General features: G+C 39.9%; 1 protein-coding gene across 4 annotated transcripts in view; it reads right to left on the reverse strand.

The window, feature by feature from the left end:
- Nucleotides 1–1,896: 1,896 nt before the first annotated feature.
- Nucleotides 1,897–23,348, reverse strand: part of SLC7A2 (solute carrier family 7 member 2) — a 44,662-nt gene continuing 23,210 nt past the window's right edge. For 3 of the 4 annotated variants that reach the window (XM_033160576.1, XM_033160578.1, XM_033160577.1), the window contains exons 2-12: nucleotides 20,524–20,914; nucleotides 18,446–18,601; nucleotides 16,605–16,770; nucleotides 15,584–15,720; nucleotides 13,167–13,389; nucleotides 10,815–10,954; nucleotides 8,449–8,551; nucleotides 6,586–6,788; nucleotides 6,068–6,234; nucleotides 5,121–5,229; nucleotides 1,897–4,062 (exon numbers count right to left, since the gene is read on the reverse strand). In XM_033160576.1, coding sequence (XP_033016467.1) covers nucleotides 3,863–4,062; nucleotides 5,121–5,229; nucleotides 6,068–6,234; nucleotides 6,586–6,788; nucleotides 8,449–8,551; nucleotides 10,815–10,954; nucleotides 13,167–13,389; nucleotides 15,584–15,720; nucleotides 16,605–16,770; nucleotides 18,446–18,601; nucleotides 20,524–20,899 — 1,980 coding nt within the window. In that variant the 5' untranslated portion in view covers nucleotides 20,900–20,914 and the 3' untranslated portion in view covers nucleotides 1,897–3,862. Of the gene's footprint in view, nucleotides 4,063–5,120; nucleotides 5,230–6,067; nucleotides 6,235–6,585; nucleotides 6,789–8,448; nucleotides 8,552–10,401; nucleotides 10,539–10,814; nucleotides 10,955–13,166; nucleotides 13,390–15,583; nucleotides 15,721–16,604; nucleotides 16,771–18,445; nucleotides 18,602–20,523; nucleotides 20,915–23,348 lie in introns of all 4 variants that reach the window. The other variant, XM_033160579.1, reaches the window with a different exon arrangement.

The following is a 23,348-nucleotide window of genomic DNA, read 5'->3' on the forward strand; positions in this document are numbered from 1 at the left end:
TCTGTAGGCACTAAAAACTGCTGTAATTCTTGCAATGTTTATACACCATCTATTTCCACCAGATGTTTATATATATAGGGTTGGGTACAAATATTCCCTTTCTCCCGTGGAAGCTCTTTTGATGGAAGGAGTCTTTTCCCTTCATGGAATGGAACCTTTGGGCCCAACCTACAGTGTGCATAAGTCCTGAACCCTCTTTTTGAAAATCTAACATTCTGTTCTGCCTCGTGTAAGGCTTGGATAAGTAACCTGAGCCTCCAACATTTTTATTAAAATTAAATAACATATGACAAAAACTGACAAAACGTAGAAAACCTTAAAATAGGTACGAAAACAGTATTGATTGTCTCTTCTGAGTTTCTGTTTTGTTTTTTTAGTACACACAGTAGTAAAGTTTTTCAAGTCGTAACAAAGGTGATTGCTATTCATCACTTGACAACTTTTAAGGGCATCCATAATATAACGATGCCTAAAGAGATATTGGTTAGCTATAAACCTGACCTGTGGAAATTTGTTGTCTGCTAAAAAGATCTGCATTTTCTCCATTGTGATTTTTCTTTTAACTTTGTGTTCTCAGTTATTTACTAAAATGTGACTTCTTTCAATAATACATTTGTTTTAAGAAATTATCATAATCGTATGTATGTATGTATGTGTGTCTGTATGTGTGTGTGTGTGTATCTTTTGTTTTTGGGACATTGCAAACAGATCAGTCTGCAATACTATCTACATTCAATAATGGCTTCAATCAGGGCACCCTCTCTAATCTTAACACAATTTCTCACATTCCATATATTTCATAATTTTTCATGTGTTCTTTCAGCTATTAATACAAGATTATACAAAAAAGGCAAGATAAAATATACCTCCTTTACATTTTTAAGTCAAAGAACAGTGCTGCCATATCTACAGTTCCTATCAAACTCAGTATTGTTAGGCTGACATCAAAAAATTACACATAAGCCAAGTCAGATAGGTGCAAGCAATGTAACTGATTTGTGTTTCCTCTTTATATACTTATTCTGCAAGAATCATAACTAAGAACCTAAACAACTCTCTCTTTCTCTCTCTCACACCGTGTGTGTGAATATGTATCTGCATCTGGATCTTCCACCTCTCACTGTAGACTTTGGACATCACATACACACACACACACACAGAGAGAGACACACAGCATTCCCACCTGTTCACCCTTCCATAATATCGAAAGCCGGCCTTACTTTCCTTATCAAACTTTAAAAAACCCCAACCAGTGTGTTTAAGATGTAGGTACTTATGTGCAAATAATCATCTCATTAGTATTTTAATACTTGTGCAGGACAGCTTTCCGGGTCATGTGGCCAGCATGACAAAACCGTTTTTGGTGCAACGGGACGGAAGCCCGAGTGCACGGAAACACTGTTTACCTTCCCGCTGCAGCGGTACATATTTATCTACTCGCACTGGTATGCTTTCGAATTGCTAGGTTGGCAGGAGCTGGGACAGAGCAATGGGAGCTCACCCCATTGCGTGGATTTGAACCACCAAACACTGGCTCCCTCGGTCTGAAAGGCGAGATGAGTGCTGCAAATTCATAGTCGCCTTTGACTGGACTTAACCGTCCAGGGGTCCTTTACCTTTTACCTTTACTTGTGTAGGGATGAGAAAACTGTTGACAGAAAAAGCATTAAACCTACAGTCTTGGATTGAGTGCTTTTCTAAGGCACTTTTAAAAACAATTTTTGTTCCCAAACCCCTCTCTGAATCCTGACATTTTCAGCTTTTTAAAGCATGGGTTTTTAACCCAACAGTTGCGATGAAACGTTTGACAGATTGTTGTAACATGGTCCCAACATTCATAAACTAAAAGGCATCAGGTATATTGTAAGGTTATCATTCCTCTGCCACAGCCCCTATTTTTTTTTCTTGAGAAAATAAGTAAATTATTGCTGCAGGACAGTTTTGCTTCGTTTTTCTCTTTGGCTTGTTCTCACACACATACATATGCTGCTTCATAAACAAATTAATGTGTGGAGAGGACACACATGTGCCAGAAATACAACTTGCCCATCAGCCACAATGCCAAGTTATGACTGTATACATGAGTGATAATAATGTAACCAAGAGTGATCCTTTGGTGCCTATGCCTGCCTCAAATTTTATTTATAAGATGTTACTTCAAAACGAAAAAGACCTGTCACCTGTTAAACATAACTCTGTATTCTGAAATGTTATTTGAATTATATTTCCTTCTTTTCTTTTCTTTTAACTCCTCTCTCCCCTCCAAATACCCGTCTCTTTTAAGGAGATGGAACATATTCCCTGAAAAATCTAAATTTCTGTTCGTGATTTATACAAAAATGTTAGATAAGTTATGACTACAGCAGAATCCACTGAAAGACATAGTGCCTTCTGCAAGGGCAAAAAATACTCAGTGGCTGAATTCAATCCTCATCATAATCCATGTTATATTTATTAAGTGAAGCCTTGCAGGCTGGAAGCTTTCACGGCTATTTTTATTTTTATTAATTGTTGTTTAGAGCGGCAGCTGAACCCTAAACTGCGGTTAATCTTAATTATGGTTTGTTAAAACAAGCCAGCTTAACAGCTCATGATTTAAATTTAGTATATTTCAAACAAGCCACAATTAAAATTACTGACAATTTGTTGGTTTGGGGCAAAAAATGCCCTGCTGCTGTGGTCACTCAAAAGCAGAAGTTCAAACTTCCAAATTCCATCTCGTGGCGACGCCAGAGGAGAGGATGAAAGGGGAGAAGCATGCAAGCCCAAGGATCACTATAGCTTCTTCGCATCATAAGCAGCCATGGTTTACTGTGACATGAGAATGCAGCCAATTTATGGCCGACAGTTTCATTTTCCTTAGTTACAGAAATTAATGAATATACTTGGTGGGCCAGAGACTCGGAAGGTACACAGTTCATCAGTCATTGGACCTAGGGCAGCTACTTACAACCTCATAGGGTTTACACATTCAGCACTAACACAGGGCAATTCCATAGGTGCACCTGGACTTGAAAAATTCCCAGTTCCATAGGCACATGCTGTTTGCCACTGTTCTGAAGTTTCTTACATCTTAGGAACCATATAGCGTGACTTTCTGATTGCCACCACCGAGAAGGAGAATTTGGAACACAACTGGTAAAAGGTAATTTCAAAACATTCTATATGGAGCCCATCCATAAGTTAGGCATTACAAACACTGCTTTTCAAAAGGATGTTCGCGGCATACATTATTTGCATATACAGTGGTAGCAAAAATTTAACACTTTTTAAAATAGAGAAGCACTACATCGCAATGCAAAAGCCTGCCAAGTTTCTGCTCTATGTATACCCTATGTACTCATCTGGGTAACTGGCTTTTTTAAAAGGTTTTTTCTTCTTCCCTTTTTTAAATTTTGAGAGGCTAAACAGTTTAGCTACCTAGTTATTTACCACTGCTACACACATTTTTAAAAGACAGAAACAAGAAAATGTGTCCCCAATAACACAACCTAAAATGGTTCAGCTTCCCACCTTTAAACATTCCTAATTATATAACGTTACGCCAGTTCAAGTTGTAGGATGGTGCACTAAGGAAATTCCCAACAATTTTAGCACAACAGGCAAAATCAGCCGACGGGAGTTTGTTCCCCTCCACTTCCTTGGCGGTTTTTACTTCAGGCAACCACAATTTGAGGTAAATCTCCACTGGATGAAATATCTAGCCGTCGGTTTAGACCATTATTGATGTTTTCACAAAGCACAAGTAGGTTACTGCTAATCTTTCGGGAGGAAGTGTTTTGGCATTCCACCCCCCCCCAAAAAAAAACTACATTCCATTACACTACTCAAAAGACGTACACAGCATGGTAGTTAGCAACCATTAACATTCACTTGTCCTTTCATGTGTAATAAACTGAGCACTTTCACTTGCATTTTCAATCTCGTTTGCTTCTTTTACATAGTTCTTTTCTGGAGCTGCGCTTTTTTCGGAGCAGCTGTCGTCCTCATCATCTTCATCTTCCACCCTAGGACGGCCTTCCACACTATGTCGGATGCCATAAGCAAAGTAAATAAAGAAGCCTTCCAGAGGAGAAAAAAGAAAGGCATGTAAGTTTTCCCAGTTTTGTCATATTTCTGTAGCTCTACCCAAGATTACAAAAACAAAATACTTGTTCAGGTCTTGGTATCACTTGTGATCGTACGTTTCTTTAATCCACACTAAGCTTCCATTCTAGTACAGTGGTACCTTGGTTCTCAAACACCTTGGTTCCCAAATGCCAAAAACCCAGAAGTAAGTGTTCCAGTTTTCGAACATTTTTCAGAAGCCCAACATCCGATGCAGCTGTTGGCTATTGTTTCCGGGCGGGGCGCCTGCACCAATCAGAAGCCGCGCCTTGGTTTTCAAACATTTCGGAAGTCAAACGGACTTCCAGAACGGATTAAGTTTGGCGCTTTTGTTTTTGCTATTTATTTTGCGTTTTTGAGGCTTTTTCGGTTAATTTGTTTTTGTGACTGTGTGGAACCCGGTTCAGCTACTGATTGATTGATTGATTGATTGTGTGACTGTGGAAATGGATAAAAGCCCCCCATTCAAACAATGACAATCATCAGTGCAGGTAAGAAAAAAAAATAATTTTAGTTTTTATCATCTACAATACTTCGCCTTATTTATTTTATAATATAGCATTGATTATAGTACATTGATATAGTACATATAGTACATTGATTATTGGTTTCAATTAATGGATCTATGGTCTTGTTAGATAGTAAAATTCATGTTAAATTGCTGTTCTAGGGGTTGTTTTTAAAAGCCAGGAATGGATTAATCCATTTTGTCTTACTGTATTACTCTCAACAATTATATATGGAAACCCCTCATCTTACGTGGGGTTTCAGTTCCAAGACGTATGCGGATGTGCAAAAATTGTGTCTAGTCAAACCCTTGGAGCTGCTTCTAGAACCTGCATGCTGAGCAGGCTTTGCCTAGCAAATGAGGTTAAGAGCTTAAATGCTCTTTTTCCAAGATGTCCACTTGGGTCACCCAGTATGAAAATCGTTTTTAAGCTCTAGCCCTTGCTTAGGGGGGAGGCAAGAAAAAGTTCACAACAACATTCAGCTACTCATCCAGTAATACCTACCAATCGCCATCCAGATGCTAAACCGGATCCAAGTCTCTCCACTTAGTTGTACCATTAAGTAAATATTCACCAAGATACTCAAAGATGGCAAAAATGGCAGGAGTGGAACCTAAGGACAATTTTTGTTTACAATTCAGTGTTTTTGTCAAATATCCACTGTGTTATACTTTTAATTAAATCTGTGAAGGGGCTCTACTGAACTGACACATCCATATTTCGAAAATAAAATAAAAATTATAGCGCAAAGTGTCTTAGTCCAGTTGCAATGAACACATTACTTACTTATACTGCATTTTAAATGCAGAAGTAATGAATTAAATTTTGATAGGCCTGCAACAAGGACTACAATTTAGTGCAGGCTTCCTCAAAACTTGGTCCTCCAGATGTTTTTGTCCTACAACTCCCATGATCCCTAGCTAGCAGAACCAGTGGTCAGGGATGATGGGAATTGTTGTCGCAAAACATCTGGAGGGCCAAGTTTGAGGAAGCCTGATTTAGTGGTAGTACACACATGGGCTACACAAGATTTTATATATGCACAAGGGAAAATAGGGAAAGATAAGATAAGGAAAACAGATCTTGTGGCCCACAGCTTTTGCATTAAAAACAAACAAACTTTTTAAAGATCTGCTGCCCAATTAATATTTAGTCAATCAAAAGATTGTTTTTAAAAAAATTCATCTAATCTTACACATGTTGTAGTTGTAGTAAAAATGAATTCACAACTCTTTCTACAGTCAAGGCCAAATTTTCACAAGAACCACCATTTTAGCTTACCACAAAAAAACTACTTTAGCAGCTAATTTATTAATTCAGCTGAAAGGCAGCCACTAAAGCGACAGGGTGGTAATCTCCAGAAGGGCAGCTAGTCACACAGCCCCCCCCCCAAAAAAAAACCCTGTTTGTGAGGTTTTGCATTTGATGCCACTGCCATCACCACTGCTTACCATAAATGCTACTTTCTGCTGACTCTGAGGTTGCCTCCAGATGACAAGTACGATGGTGATAAACAGCACTGTAAGTACTGCAAGGAGACAAATACTCCAAGGCTCCAAACTGGCAAGAAGATGAATCCCGTTGGTGGCCAGAATGCTTAAGCCACAAATCAGGAAAGCTAAATAGAGGCAATCAAAATGGGGGGGGGACCCAAAGAGAGCATTTCAAAATCTCAAATGTTTATGTGACATAAAGCTTCAACAATAGTGACAGGTAAAAACCAATACTGTATATTCCTTTGTTTTGAATTAGGCTGTCAGAACAAAATTAAGACTTGTAGTCATGTCTGCACCAATTAATTCGGGATGCACAGGCCCCTCTCCCTCTTTTCCCCTAGTTTTCCACACTTGAAATTTTGGACGAGTTCAAAATATTAAGTGAATCTGATCCGTCATTTTGTTTAAATGCATTTTGCTTATCAGTTGACATTTCTGAGATAGTCCAAGTATTTAGATAGCTTTTGACTTACCCAACAGACATACAAGAAAGCTAACCATGGTGGCAGACTGTTCTGTGGGCAAACTTGATGGATTAATCAGTGTTTGTAAACTGAAACTGTGTCCTGGTACCATACTCATTTGAGATTCATTCGTACTTTCTCTCTCTGATCCCGCAAGAGCCTCTTTTTCTGCTGAATATTTTGGTTGTTCATAGTTTAAACTGGGTTGGTACCTGTTTGTGCACACACACACACACAAACAAACAAATACATTTATGTAAGGTAAGGCTCACAGAAAATAAAAATTAAAGGCACAATGTATTATAATCTACAAGGCCTACAGAAAGTAAAAGATAGGACTCTATATTTTGGGTGGCATTATTGCACCATTTGTTTAGTTGTTGATATTTAATTCAGGCAATAGAGCTAGAGTTGCCACCAATACGCAGTCCTACAGTCACTGAAATCTGCATATTACAGGAAGGACATGAAGGTCCAGATTCTCTTAATGTTTCAAAGATGCACAGCAAGTAGGGAAAGAAGCCAGCATCAGTCACACCTGAGGAAGTATTGGACATCACTGCCTGAAGGAGTCTTGCGTGTTTTTGGGCAGTGGCACCCAACAATGCTGGCTATTACACTGCCTAGCCTCCCTCCCCACCCCCCAGGAAAGACCAGATGAGCACTGGGCACCACTGACTGAAGGCAGCCCATGTGTCCTAAGGCAGCATTGGCTAGCAGCACACCCCTACATAAACACTCAGTGCTTTCCTTGGGAAATTGCAGGAGGGTTGCCTGACAGGTATGGGGACTGATGATGACCATTTCTATGGTGAATCACTTCATATGCATTATAAGTGATCTAACTCACAATAACTGCACCACTGACCCCAGAAATCTCTCAGTATGGTAAAGCCATCAGCCCTGGGAGCAGAGCACAACCAAAGGGGCAAACTCCTTGTCTACAGGATATTTATAAGGAATCAGAGCTGGGATTAGACCACCAGAGACAGGTCTGCTTTACCAAACAGAAGATGCATGGAAGACAGAATTTACACGCAATATTTATTAGGCCAGAGCTATTTTAAGAAAGCATCTCTTTCTAGCTTAGAGGTGTCTTAGGTAAAGGTAAAGGTAAAGGTAACCCTGACTGTTAGGTCCAGTCCCGAACGACTCTGGGGTTGCGGCGCTCATCTCGCTTTACGGGCTGAGGGAGCCAGCATTTGTCTGCAGACAGTTTTTCCGGGTCATGTGGCCAGCATGACTAAGCCGCTTCTGTCGAAGCCAGAGCAGCGCACGGAAATGCCATTTACCTTCCCGCCAGAGCAGTACCTATTTATCTACTTGCACAGCATGCTTTCAAACTGCTAGGTTGGCAGGATAGAGGTGCCTTAGTGTTAAGCATTTCTCTGTCTGTAGCTCCCAAAGGGGAACTATTATGCTCTGTGGGTCACTTATTTCATATACAGTACCAAAAAGGTACACATAATAAAACAGAGATATCCAATGTGGTGCCCTCCAGACATTGCTGAATGACAACTGCCACCATCCCCAGCCAGTGAGGGATGATGGGATTTGGAGTCTAACATCATATGGAAAGCATTAAAGAAGCACTTAAAGGCGAGAACCACTATGCAACAGAGCTTTATTTCATACAAGTTGCCCTAGATGCCAAACAACTTTTATTCTCCCATTCCTCTGTTTACAGCAGCGGAATGTGAACTTCTACAAAGTACTAAGGTAGTTGCTCTCATGCACAATCTGCATTTGAAGGGTATCCTGTCTGTTTGTGTAACTTCATGTTTACATAACTTTATGGCAGAAACAAACATATTTAAGGATTTGGACAACATTGCCTTATAAGTTATTTAATAACCCAAAATTGGAACTCACCTAAGAATGAGGACACACGCTGCTACTAGCGAGTACGCAAGAAGCGTACCAATGGACATCATATCTACTAAAGCTTTTAGGTCAAAGAGAAAAGCCATCAGAGCTAGGAAAACAAGACAAAGCAGAGCTAGTATTAAAAACATGTCTTTATTAAGCTGAAGATGAATATTTGCTACCATCTCCATTAACATTTCATGCTTGCCCTTAAGGGTCTTTAAAACGTTCATACAATTTGAAGCAAACCATTGTCTTCTAAACGTTTTATGGCCAAAATTAAGATTTTAGTAATACAGTAGCATTTTATAACCTTCAGGGGAACTGAGTTAATTCCTCTCTGAAATTTGGTGCCATCAGGGCTTTACACAGCAGTTTCAATACTTGGCTTTTACATGAGAAAATGGTATAAAATTATTTTGCATGACAGACACCATTAATTTAAATACATGCATAGACATAATAGGCAATATACACCATGGACATCTCCCATGCAATAAAATGGGAGTTAGGCAAGATGTTTCTGGCTCATATCCCATTTATTTTGATAGGGCACAAATAAATGTTCCTGGTACGCTGTGCCCATATCAAATCTTGCTTCTTTTACTACACAAAGCTCATGCAATGAATTAAAAGTGTTGAGTTTTCAAGCACTCATAAAAGATAATCCCTCTTTAAAACAATGTTAAAACTAAGCAAAAGTATTTAAGGGCTTATGCAAGGCACAGATGAAAAAAGTTTTTGAAAAACAAAACAAAACCCAGTACTGTTGTATTCTGCAGAAGTAATGCTAGCTGCCTAGCAAGGGTTTAAAATCAGTACCCAGTCCCTAGCAAAACTACTTCCCCTTCCCAGGCTACAATTATCCATGGCATGGCATGTGCATCAATGCTAACCATGGCTTATGTCCCTCCAAAAAATGGTCTGCAATCCTACTTCAGATCATAGTTTACAAGGGAACTATGCACTGGTGCACATTTAATGTGTAACTATGCTTAATGCTAGGAAGGCAAGGCAGTTGCTCAGAGAAGTCATGATTTTGAGGGACACAGAGTTATGTCCTTACAGTGTCTATTTCAGAGGGGCAACTTCCTATTGGTTTAGGTATATCACTTATATTTTTAACTTAAAAATTACCTTCATGTAATTATATCACTATGAATAAACAAAATCTAGCTTTAACATATTGAAAAGTTAGAATCTAGCAAAGAGATATAATTGCATTTTCATTTGAAGTCACAGAAAACTGCAACCAAGATTTGAAAGACTGCACAAGTCCACAATTTAAGAAAATGGTTACTCTCTAAATTACCTATCCTGACACCTGTCTATCTGCTCTCTTTCTTTTTGCAAACTTTAGCCAACAAAAGTTATTGTATAAGCAAAATATAATTAGTAGTTATATGTTGGTATTGACTTGTATTAAATATTTAATCCTTAAAAAAATGGACATTTAATCTTAACACCGTTTAAAATGGAGGGGCTATCTATGCTGAGCTTTAGATATTAATGTCATATTGGCAGGGGAGGGGAATACTTTTCATGTTACATTTGCAGTTATTAAATTGTCAAATATACTTTAAATAACATATTAACTACAGAGGAAGTGTATTAACTATGAAAGGCTGGGATGAAAATAGTCCAAATGGCAAAATTCAATGAGAAAGCAAGGGCGTTTTATAGCTATTCACCCACACTTCCTTCTTTGCATATGCATAATAACGTACCATTGGTCACAGCAGAGGAAAGCTTTGGAGAAGTCCTCCAACGAGCTTGCTCCTCCACAACCAGCACCGCCACCACAATTCAGAATTGTTGCTTCTTCTGATTAGTCAGCAGTTTTGTCCCCAATTTGCATGCACAGAAAGTTAGCAAGCAGGACCATCTTATTAACATAAATTTTGCACGTGAAAACGGGGTTCAGGTCCCAGTTAGGCAAGACCTGCTTTAAGAGCTTACCGGAGATGAGCCCTGCTGTCATTGTGGCAGCAACTGGAGACTGCCTCTTGCTCACTTTGGCAAGAAATCTAAAGAGTAAACCATCTCGTGCCATGGCAAACAGAATGCGGGGCAAAGGGAACATAGAGCCCAGAAGACTAGAACAAAAAAATTTTAATTGTTCAAATGCCACAGTAAGAATATTATGCACTAACAGACAATCCGAAACACAGACATGGGGGGAAAGGGAAACCGTGTGTGTAAAATGCACTTCCAATAACCAAAAACGAGGCTTGAGACAGACACCAAAGGTTTAATGGTTGAACTCTTGAGATTCACATTTTATCATTAGATCCGCAACTGCTTTAGAATCTACATTTGATCATGGGCGAAGATGTCCCTTTTCCTGATAATAAATCCGCTTAGAGCCTCACCTGCTACAGCACCTGATGATAAAGTAGCAACAACAGGAGTCTTCGTTTTGGGATTGATACGAGCTAGACATTTGAAAAGCAACCCATCCTCCGCCATAGCATAGATTACACGCGGCATTGGGAAAATGGATCCAAGGAGACTGGATAAAAAGCAAAAGAACATGCAACATGGCCAACACAAAGTCATGCAATGCATTAGAGCAAAAAAGAAACAATGCCAATTAACAGCATACGATACCAGAAACGTGGGACGGGATGGAGATAAATTGTACATGAGACACACTGCAGTTAAGACACAAGTTTCTTCAACCATTCAATTCATTTTTATATATTGCGTGCAGGCTTCTTCTCTTTTTTTAATGCACAGAGTACTTTGCAGCCTTTATGGTCCATTTCAAACACTTTCAGGGATCACAGCATGTATTTGTCTGTATGGAGCAACACCCTCACCTTCTTCACCAGAGAGATCATATTGCATCTGTCACAGGCACGAAGATTTCCTCACAATATTTGGAGGGATGGAACCTCAACTACACTTTTCTTCTTGGGCTTTGCAAGGTCCTCACAGTAAAATTATTGCGTCATTATTTCCTATATCCTCTGAAAAGAGGTTTGTTTCAAACCTAATTAAGTGATCTGTCCTATGCCAATGATTAAGGCAAAATTAATATTCCTAACCCACATTTCAAAGGTAAGCTGCTGACACAAAACCTCCAGGTTTGAAGAGGAAGGCCCCAAAATGTTAGATTAACCTGGTGAATTGTAATGGTGACTCTTGTGGTTTACTTTTTTTTTAATTGACTGAAAAATCTATCAATTTAATTATTACTATCTTAATGCTATATATTACACCATTAGTCACTTGTGGTCATGTGATTTGCTTGATTTATGATTTTTAGAATGCCTGTAACAGTGGGAGTAAAATACTCGAAACTGAAGAAACTTGAGCCTTCACTGCAGTTTTTACCCCAAACAGTATATACCAGTAGAAAACATGTAGTAATACTTGCAATGCAATTAAGCGTCACCACCACCTTGAATGATTGCACCAGGCAGCAGGATTAAAACAGGCAGTATCAGAAAACACTTTTTAAAAATGCCAAAAACCCATTATATCATGTATTAAGTCATTTAAGACTAAAACTTCATTCTTGTTAAATACCTCTTTGCCCAATCTGTGTTCTAACGGAATCCTCGTGCCAAATAGGATTGGGGAAACAATCTGACAGACCCAGTAATCCAACCCTCCTGTACTTGGACTGGATTGGGGTCTGCTCCAGAATCTGCACATTCCCAGATATCATATGGGTCTTTTACAGGGTGGCCCAAGGTCTGTGGTCCTGCCTGCTCTCCTGTAAACATTAATCCCAGTCAGCTAGTATGCTGTGCCCCTGCTGCAACAAGCCCAACTGGAAGCACTGGGACATGATCAGGCAACTAGGAGTGATATGTCTGCATTTGACAAAAGTGAAGTAAACGTGACATCTTACTTAATTCGCTGCAGGATGCTAAACAGGTCACAGTGTATGCTAAACTGCATGATTTTAAATGCCATCTCAGCTACGCAGCCTCGGCATTGTTAATGAAATAAGCATATGCAAATGTTAGGAAGCTTGTGCAACCCTGATAAGTTTAAAAACACAATCCCTGCACTAAATGCTTGCTTGAGCAATTTGCAATTAAGCCACATTTACTTCAAACCGAGTAGGACAGGAAAGGTGGTCCTAATAATCGTGGGGGTCTTTTCCAATCTTATGATTCCTATGGTAAAGCCACTTCAAGTGGAAACACAGCCAGTGTAAGTGATTTATGAAGCCCGAATTAGATGCAGCTTCTTTAGTACATGCTTATATTTAGAAATGCATACACTTCCATGATGAATTTTGGATAGTTCAGGCAAATTTGAGCACAAGGTTCCTGCAAAATTACACTTCCCCTGATTTTTCACCAAAATTATGTTAAAACATGCATTTTCAATATATGCTTTTAAAAAGAAAAACAAAAAACAAGAATCTGATACCTGGAAAAAGTACTTAAAAGATACTTTTATTACCCACACGACTACATGTATTTTAATATTACTCCAGTGCATTCTTAACAATATTCAAGAAATATGATGGTCAATAAATTAGCACAGGCAGAAAGAGATGAACTTATGAACGTAACTTTTCCTTTCACAAGGAAAAAGTTCACAAAATAAGAACTTAAAGAGTTGACTTAGACAGCTGAGCTACATTTGAGCAGTAACAAACTACATTATTCTAAACATCTCTGTTTAGCAAACCTAATGAATCAAAACTTTTAAAAATAGCTCCATTTTCCTGGCAATGACTTAGTTTTCCTTATTTTTACCTTGTCGATAAAGCACACAGAGATCCCACTGCTACAACATATTTCGCTGGGCCCCATCCAACATACTCAAAGGCTACAGGGAGAGGACTTTTCTCATCAATTAAATAGTACGGCATCATCAGAGTTAAAGCAGCTGAAACACCAAAGTAGGCCAAGAAGCAGACAAGCAAGGAAGTTACAATCCCAATAGGTATGGCTTTCTGGGGATTCTTGACTTCTTCCCCTATGGACAAAAACGACAGATTTTATTCTTAGTGTGAATAAGAGTACGAAAGATGGGAAACAGTGAGATTGTTTGTCCAGTTGGGCAAAATGCATCCATGATATTTATTTTTTATACAAAAGACTTTACTTTTTATCTAGCAGGAGTACTGAAAAATACAGAGACTGCAGATAGGTTCAAGTTATTGGTCTAAATTGAATTCTGTGTGATTTGTGAAGATAAAAACAAGTATTATTGGCCTGGGGGGGGGGAGATTTTAAAATACACCAATTTATATAACACAGCAGCACAGTCCTATGCATGCTGATTCAGAAATAACTGCTATTGTGCAGGGAGAGTGGGAGGAGAGAAATGGGTGGTGTCATCAAACAGGTAGTGGAAAAGGGATAGTGGGCAGGTAAGCAAAGCAATGAGGCACTACTACAGGGTCACCAATTACACCTTCAAACCAGGTAAGATAAAAGTGCTTTGTCTGCTAGGATTGGTCTGTGATTGCAATGAAAGTGGATTATGAAAATATTGGACTATGCGGAGTTAGATAAAATGACAGGGAGAGTTAGAGAACAGCGAGATCAGTGAGATCAGAAATTTATTGAGGATTGGAGAAAATTTGTAAATTATTTGAAGAAAAATACACAATTAAGTACGTTAGTAGGATTGCAGGAGGCTTTGTAGTAAAGAATAAATATTGTTGTATGAAATAAGCAATGATTATGTTAGTTATGAATATCAAAGCAATAATATATGGAATAAATATAAAAACAAAGATGGAAAATTTTGGAAACAATATGGAAGGCTTGAGGGAAGTCCTGGCCTAAGGAGGCCAAAATACAAAATGTTCAACAAGTAATAAATTGTAAATATACTGTATGTTTGTAAAACCGAATAAAAAAGATTATAAAAAAAGAAAGTTCACAAAAAATGCTACAGGCCAAAAACAAACCAACAAACCTGGATGATACAGGGAGTGAGGAAGAGGAAATGAAAACATAGCTCTTCGGTAGAAACTTGTGAATTCTCTAAGCCAGAGCAAATGGTGTAATATAGGAGTGGAAAAAAGCTATCATAGAAACACTGTATGCTACCTCTGGCCGAGAAAGCAGGTTTTAGAGGTTCTCAGTGTACTGAGCCTACACATTATACTTCCAATTATTAGGGGTGACTGAGCATGAAGTCACAAAGTAGAACTTAATATATATGCCTTGGAGAGACAGATAACATGGTTCTTAAAACCAATTTAATGCCTTTTTAGAACATGCAACAAATTAAAAAGGAGGACAAGATGTCTCTCATTTGGCCTATGTAATTTATGTCAATTACACATTATCACGCTGAACGGATTTTAAAGTGCGGCAAGAAACAGATCTTGTCATTCTGTTTTTGATCCAGAATGAATGGGGCATTGGTTAGATTTTCTGGCCAAGAGAGAAATGAAGAAAGATTGCATCTGAGTGTTTGGATGACAGAAGGGCAGCACCATGGTGCAAATCCTATGCATGCTTACCTGGAGTAATAACAGAGGTTGCCAACATAGTGCCTGTGGGCACACATGCACCCACAGAGACCCTCCACAATGGTCACAGGGTTACCTCCACCTTCCCCCTGCTGAAAATTAGGCTTGAAAGAAGCATTCTGTTGTAGCCAATAGAATAGGCTGCAGTGTGACTGCGCATCTCTGTGTGTCCAGTTTGCAAAAGTGCCCACAGGTCCAAAAAGCTTAGCGACCTGCCTACAGACTGAAGAAAAAGGTCTCTTTCCGCCCTGCTACTGGAAATCCTTTTAACTGGAAATGCCATCAAGTGAAGAACCAATAGGGTTGCCATAGTCAGGAATTCCCCGGACATATCTGGAATGCTGCATTCAGAAGCAGTGTCCGGTGGAAATCGTCAAAATGTCCTGGAAAATCTGGACATATGGCAACCCATGTCGGCAGTGTCGACTTAAATAAATAAATAAATAAATAAATAGGGTCAACAACTTTTGTGTCCGGATTTCACTTTTTGAAATATGGCAACCCTGAGAACCAAGATCCTTTTGAATGCAAAGCATGCACTCTAGCATTGTGTCTGCAGGTCTTTCCCTAAAATGTATAGGATCATGCTATAGGAACACAGTTGTTTTACACTACAGCTCCAGCACGTGTAAATCACAAGTTCAACTGCATGACCCTTTTTTTTTTTTAAAGGCAGCTTACCAGTTGTTGCAATGCAATCAAATCCTATAAAAGCATAAAAGCAGGTTGCAGCACCGGCCAGTGTTCCTGTAAAGCCATACGGCATGAAGCCACCAACTCCGAATGCACTTGTCACATTTTCAGAACATGACAGGTTTCTAAAAACACAATTTAAAAAATAATAATTACTTCGTATCCTGTGTAGGCATGGGACTTACAAACCCCGCATCATAACTTGTGTGGTTGGGTGCACAACAGTGGCTCTCAACATTCACACACACAAATCACAGGTGCTTTTTATTCTTTGCTTTGTTGCCCTTTGTCCTGAAGTGTCAGAACTGCCCCCAAGTACATTTAAAGTCTCAATGCCGTCGCTGTTCCCATATGTAGCACAGAAAGATAGGAGCTGAGCATGGAAAGAAACAGTGCAGGGTTCAAAGCCCAATGCACACTGAAATTGCAGGTTTGAACTTAAGCACTGAAAATGTCAGGACATTTAAACTCACTTTTAGCTACTTATTGCTATCAGAAGGATTTTGCAGCTCTGTGACAAGTTTCCCCACATACGGATGTGGTATTTAGCCGTATTAACTGCCTATGAGGACCATAATGAACTAGCTTAGATGATGATGTTAGCCTAATAAGATGAGAAATGCACAAACCCTTTGCCTGTATAAGCAGCTGTTTTGCTTTTCCGTTTTCCCTTTTGAGGTGATTAAATCAGGAAGCCTGTAATTTACCACTTTCCTTTTTCACCCAAAGCTGGAAATTATGGTTTCCAGCTTTGGATCAAGCCAGGATATTACAACCAAAACGTGTAATTGAAAATGTCTCACCTCTGGCCAAAAATAAAATAAAATAAAATGCTTTCCTCACTCTCGGTTGACGATGCAACTGTTAGTTGGGCATCAAATCTAAAATGTTACATTTATTTTTATTAAAACATGGATAAATCCCATCACATAGTTTATAGATTCTTATGCTCCAAAGTCTCCATTCTAAGCAACCAAAGCAGTAAAGCAAACAAAAAACCCTGTATTACTCTATGTATGCTGTGTAGTTTATAAGAAATTCTTCTGTTTTATTCCAGTTATGAAGATCGCCTTTCACAAAACCAGAAGTCATCACGAAGAGGAGGACCAAGATGTTAACAGCAGTGAAGATTTTATTCACCCATGCAGATTCTTTGACTCCAAATGATAATAGGCCTATAAAAGAATATTTTTTTAAATTAAGTAACATAATTAAGGTCTGCATGTTAGCATTTCTAATATTATGCTTATTACAATTTTACAATGTTTTGGTTACATGAGCTATCACATAAGGTTGCTTCACAGACTCACCAAGCTGGAAATTCTGTACACACAAAAAGCATTCAATCCATATTTTTCTATGTGGATGTAAACATGACCTCAGAATAGGAGATGAGCTCCACCTAGAAATCCTTTTCACAAGTCAGAAGTAATTGGCCTTATATCCACCAGCACACACACACAACACAACTCTACATGATGATGATGATGATTTTTAAATTCCACTTGGCCTTTGAGTTAGGGAGATTGTTGGAATTGTACATATGCATATACCTGTGAAGGGCATTGCATTGTACATGCAACAGGCAACATGGGCATGAGCTTCTTACCCATTATGCATATGAGATTGCTAGACTAGTGAATGTGTGGACCAGCCCTGGCTTAACAAGAAAAGGCAATAGTCTCAAACTTATATCTCTAACATTAAGTCTATTTTTCTGACCAAAAGCAATACAATTAATATTTTTTAGAAGACATCTGAAGGCAGCCCTGTTCGGGAGATTTTTAACACTTGATGTTTTTATTATATTTTTAGATAAGCTGTAAGTTGCTCAGAGTGACTGGGGAAACCCAACCAGATGGGTGGGGTTTAAATAAAACAACAACAATTTATTATTATTATTATTATTTACAAATATAAATGATATGAAGGACAAAGTTACAGGTAGGTAGCCGTGTTGGTCTGCCGTAGTCGAAACAAAATAAAAAAAATTCCTTCCAGTAGCACCTTAGAGACCAACTAAGTTTGTTATTGGTATGAGCTTTCTGAAGAAGTGTGCATACACACAAAAGCTCATACCAATAACAAACTTAGTTGGTCTCTAAGGTGCTACTGGAAGGAATTTTTTAATGAAGAACAAAGTTATCTAACTACGCTTGCTAACTTTTACTGGAGCAGATTAATCCAGTAATGAATACAGTATGTTTAAAATAAACATTTCTTCAAAAATGGGCTGCACTGGATTAGAATTTTCATTGTAATTTCCTAATGATTGTACCCTTGTATGATACATATCCAGTACATGCACAAACATTTCCACAAGTAGTTAAATAAATTATAATCTAGAATTGCAAGGATATGCATGTGTGATCTCCACTGGAAATTAGGATATCCTAAACTGAGGTATAAAGATACAGTCGTACCTCGTGTTGCGTTCGCTGCAGGTTGCGAACAGAGCGGGTTACGAACGTGGGAAACCCGGAAGTGTTTGCTTCAGTGTTTCGCCACACACGCTGAAGCGTTCTGTGCAGGTCGCACATGTGCAGAAGCACAATATCGCGCTTCCGCGCATGCGTGATATCGCTGCTCGGGTTGCAGACTTTTCGGGGTGCAAACGGCACCCCAGAACGGATCATGTCCGCAACCCGAGGTACCACTGTATTGTTCAAAAGGAAACAAAAGTGACAGAATAAAAACTAGAACAAAATTTTTTGGCCCACAGGTTGATAGGATCCCTAAACTTGCTGATATGTCATGCTTGAGGTTAAACATACCCTGCCATCTGGGCAGAATTTTCCCCTTAACAAAATTACCATAATAAAAATGAATATTAAGTATATATATTTTTACCTGCTAGGAGCAATATAAGGCAGACTGCAAAAAAATCTGGGTACTCTGCTAGACCAGGATAATTCATTCTGAAGTAGGTCCTGAAAAAGTAACCAATTTGTTTCCCAAGGAGTTCATCAAAGGTACCACTCCACGCTCTTGCTACACTTGATGTACCTTAATGAAATGGGACAAAAACAATGGACATCACAATGCTATCATCAGAATTGTAAAAGACAAAACCTACATGTATTTACTATACCAGGCATTATTATATATTTAATGTTGTGGAATCTTTCGCTGTTATTGAGACATATTGGGCTATTGAGGCTTCTATCTGTGCTCTTCTCTATTCTGGATGTGGTTTTGTGTTATGTTGCAGCCTTGTGCCCCTTCCTAATGTTGGGAATAAATTACTATTTTGGAAACAATAAATCCCCATTTGGGAAACTGCAGATGACTCACATTGGATAATACGGTTTTTTGGAAGAGACTTGATACAGGCCAGAAGGTTATTTTCAGCTGCTACCATGAGAAATTCCTCATTTCTCAGTTGGTTTTGATGAAGCAATGAAATGAGATAGTAAATTGTACCCAGTGCTAGTTCTACTCAGAGTTGACACACTGAAATTAATGAACTTAAGTCAGCCATTTCCAGCAAGTTCAGTGGATCTACTTTGAGTGGGAATAGCACTGGCCTCACCCCAATTTCTGGAAATCTTGTCAAAAATTCTACATGCTTCTTAAAATACATGCTTCACAAGGAATGGGTGGCCTGTTGTTGCAATGCACTGTATTGTTATTTCTAGCAACAACATTGTACCAACTGACAGCACAAACAGTTAATTTATTTAATATTTACAGCAACCAACTGGGTGGAACTGTGAAGCGTTTTCCATGCAGAGCATCCCAAGGGATATAGCCATGTGGAAGGAGCAATGCCTAACCAATCATGTCCCCCAGTCTCAGCTGTTGCTTCCTGGCAGCGACTGAGAAATGGGCCTCTGCATTTGCCTAGTCTCGGCTGCAAATTCCCAGCAGTTATTCACATTAACACAGAGTCCAGAAATTGCTTCTTCCATACATGCACATTCCCAGGACCACGCTGGTTGCTCTGTGTGCTGAGAATTTCAGGAATAAGCACGGGGGCCTCAAGTTCAATGACAATCTGAGAAACTCTTGCTGCTCTGTCTTCAAAAGGAAGATGAATGCAGCGCCACACACCCAACATTATTACACAACGGTTGAAGACAAGAGAAACCAAGTAATTGTTCTAAGAATTATTATGATTAGCAAAAAAAAATTATTTGCATTTTTTTTTTATCTCTACCACTATTTAGAAAATATGCTGGATGTTTGCAGCGGCATCAAAGGCTTTGTCCTCTTTGTCAAGAGAGGCATGTCATCAAAAGCAAATTGGGGATTGTTTGATGTTGCACTCAGAGAGCATAATTTTATCTTTGGAATCTACACGTGGCTTGTGCACAAGTATGGCATAGTAGAAAAAGTGTTGGGACCTGGGAGGCCAGAGGTCAATTCTCCACTAGCCATTTAGTTTATAGGTTAACAATGGGCCAGTCACATCAGCCCAACCAACCTCATAGGGTAATTTTGAAAAGAAAATGCTGAAGGTGAGAACGTACACTGCCCTGAGCTCATTAATTCCTGAAAAGTCAAATCATCATGTAGTGTAGTGGTGTATTTAATTCAGTCACATACACCAAGGGAATAACTAATACGACTATGGTTCATTTCCTTTGGTTTCCATAGCCACTACAGGGATCCACACCCTATTCTTGTGCTTGAAGAACTGTTTTCCAGCCCATATGCCATTCACCTCCCATTCAACATTGCAATTCTATCCCCTTCTCATATTGCTGGCTGCTGGATATTGTCCCAATCACACTGCTGCCAATACCCACCAAAAGGTCAGGAACATTTAGAGCATGTCCCCCCAAAAGTGTTCTCCCTCTCTCTCTGTGCACATTTATGCATGAAAGTGAAGGATTACTCCAGTTATGAACAGCAGGCAGGAGACAAAAGCCAAGTAATCTGTGGTCGGCATTTCCTTAAGAGCCTCCGAGGTCTTCCAAACTCACCTATGACATAAGACAAAATGAGATTCCAGCCTGTGATAAAAGCCCAGAGTTCGCCAACAGTGACGTAAGTATACAGGTAGGCAGAGCCAGTCTTTGGAACGCGAGCGCCAAATTCTGCGTAACAAAGCCCTGCCATCACGGAAGCCAAGGCTGCTATGAGGAAAGAAACTACAATGCTAGGTCCAGAATTTGCTTTTGCAACTTCTCCAGCGAGGACGTAAACGCCAGCACCGAGGGTGCTTCCTACTCCCAGGGCAATAAGGTCCATGGTGGATAAACAGCGGCATAATTTGCTATCTTCAAGGCTGTCCACAGTGACGATTTTTCTCCGCAAGAGGCACCGGGCGAACGAGAAGGCTGGTCCACAGGTTATCATTCTGGATAAAGGAACCTGAAAAATGAGAGAGATTACTGCATTTTGCGATCCTCCAAATTTGCCACAGAGTAGCATCTGACTAAGTCAAGAGTAGATCCAATGAGATCAATGATGGTAAAAGTCCCATTTCCAATAGGTCTAGTCAATGCATGACTTGTTCAGATGCCACCCACAATTTACATATAATGAAAATTACTGTTTCATCCACCAGATAAAAAGCTGCATAGCACAGCAATGCTCACCGACGTGACATTGCAGCAGAGAGTCACTGACTACATACAGAGTCCGATTAATTTTGCACAAATTGCTGCTAAAATATGCTCCTGTCCCAAGGTGTAGAATAAACTTTATTTCATTTTAGGCACCAGGTACAGACTTAAAAAAACCAAACCAATTCAAACTTTTAAATTGTGAAATCATGAATCCTCTGAATTTTATATCAGTAATACAGTGGTACCTCTGGTTACGAACGGGATCCGTTCCAGAGCCCCGTTCCGGAGCCCCGTTCGTAACCCGTGACATTCTTAACCTGAAGCGCCACATCTTAGCATGTGCATGACGCGATTCGGCACTTCTGCGCATGCCCGTGACGTCATTTGACGTTACTTCCGGGTTCGGCGCGTTCGTAACCCGTGTCGTACACATCCTGAAGCATGCGTAACTCGAGGTATGACTGTACTGTCTAGGTCACTATGCTATTTCACTTTCTGTTGATTTTTTATATATAATCCATTTTTAATCCATTATTTGTTTACTCTTTTTATTCTGTTATCATTATAGTATTTTAACATTCTATGGTTTGAAAGCCATCCAAATAATATGTAAGTGCTATCAGTAAATTTATATATATTAGCAAACCGCATCTGTTGCAAAGCATTATGAACAGAAATTAAAAACCATTGAACCGGTTTGATGATAGAAGAACACCTTTCTATTGCATATGTCTGTGGTATACTCTGAAAATGTTGTTCAACACATTCTTGTACTACTACTAAATGCTAACAACTTAAAATCCAAGTTGTTACTGCTTTTCCAAAGTATACCGTATTGCACAAAAATTAGGATGTTAGTAGTTACTCATTCATTTAAATACATAATTATTCCTGCTTTCTGTGGACAGGTTTTATTGCACCATTTACTTTGCTGTTCCAAAGGCACCCAATCTAAATTACACAAAGCTTGCAACACCCACTAGCCTCTGCCACATGAGAGCTCCCTCTGCTCTTGCAATAAATTTAATCTCACCAGTCTATGCATTCCCACCCCTGCTAATGTATCTTGATAGGAGTTTCTACTCTAACCTTCAAAATCTTAACTAAAAAACCCAAACCAACTCTGCCCTCTAACTTCCTTCAATTTATGTTCCATAATCCACAGAACCTTCACAACCATAGAATCATAGACTTGTTGGAAGGAACCTGAGGATCCTCAAGACCTACCTCTGCATTGCAGGAATATGCAGCTATCCCATATGGCAGTGGTTTTCAACCAGTGTGCTGTAGCACCCTGGGGCGCCTTGAATGATGGTCAGGGGTGCTGCGGACAACACTGGCCTCTGTCCCTCTCCTCCCCCCATGCCCTCTTGCGTCTCTGCCTCCCAAAGGATTGCAAATCTGTTTGTTGCAGCAGCACTGGCTACAAGCTCCCCATGCTGGCCAGGGGGTGCTGGCTGCCAGGAGCTGAGGCAGCTTTGGAGTAAGCAAGCTAGCCGGTGAGGGAGCCCAGCCAGCCACCCCACCAGCCCTTGCTGTTGGGAATGTATAGACAAGTCCCAGGCCCCTGTGGGGCAGTACGAGGAGGCACCTCTTTTGGGGACAGGGGGGCAGCGCAGAAACCGGGGGGGGGGGGGGCAGCAGCGGCTGCCCAGAGGACTCCCAAGGAGAGGGGGGGCTGAGGGAACAGGAAAGGGGTGACATAACTGGGCTCCTGAGCCCTACGGGGCGCCACAAAAAGAATGTAGCTGGTTAAGGGAGCTGTGGATTCAGAAAGCTTGAAAACCTTGTGGGGATTGAACCTGCAAACTTGGTGTTATCAACACCATGCTCTAGCTAATTCAGCTATCCAGAGTAGGATAGCCCTAGCCCACAGCAGAGTTGCCCTCTCTTATAAGGCTGCAGCTGCATTTCTCTCTTGTCCTATGAAGCTACTACAACAGTCACAACAAATATGCAGTTACAGTCATACCTTGGGTTGTGCTCACTGCGGGTTGCACGTTTTCAGGATACGAACGCGCCGAACCCGGAAGTACTGGAATGGGTTACTTCCGGGTTTCGGTAATCACGCTTTGCGCATGCACAGAAGCATCGGATTGCGCCATGCGCGTGCGCAGACACATCAGCGCAGGTTGTGAATGCGCCTCCCGCACGGATCGTGTTCGCAACCCGACTGCCCACTGTATTTCTGATGCCTGGTACTCGGGTATCTGTTCTGAACACAGCAGGTGTGGAAG

The sequence above is a fragment of the Lacerta agilis genome, chromosome 9 (assembly GCF_009819535.1).
Source record: "Lacerta agilis isolate rLacAgi1 chromosome 9, rLacAgi1.pri, whole genome shotgun sequence".
NCBI classification, from domain to species: Eukaryota; Metazoa; Chordata; class Lepidosauria; order Squamata; family Lacertidae; genus Lacerta; species Lacerta agilis.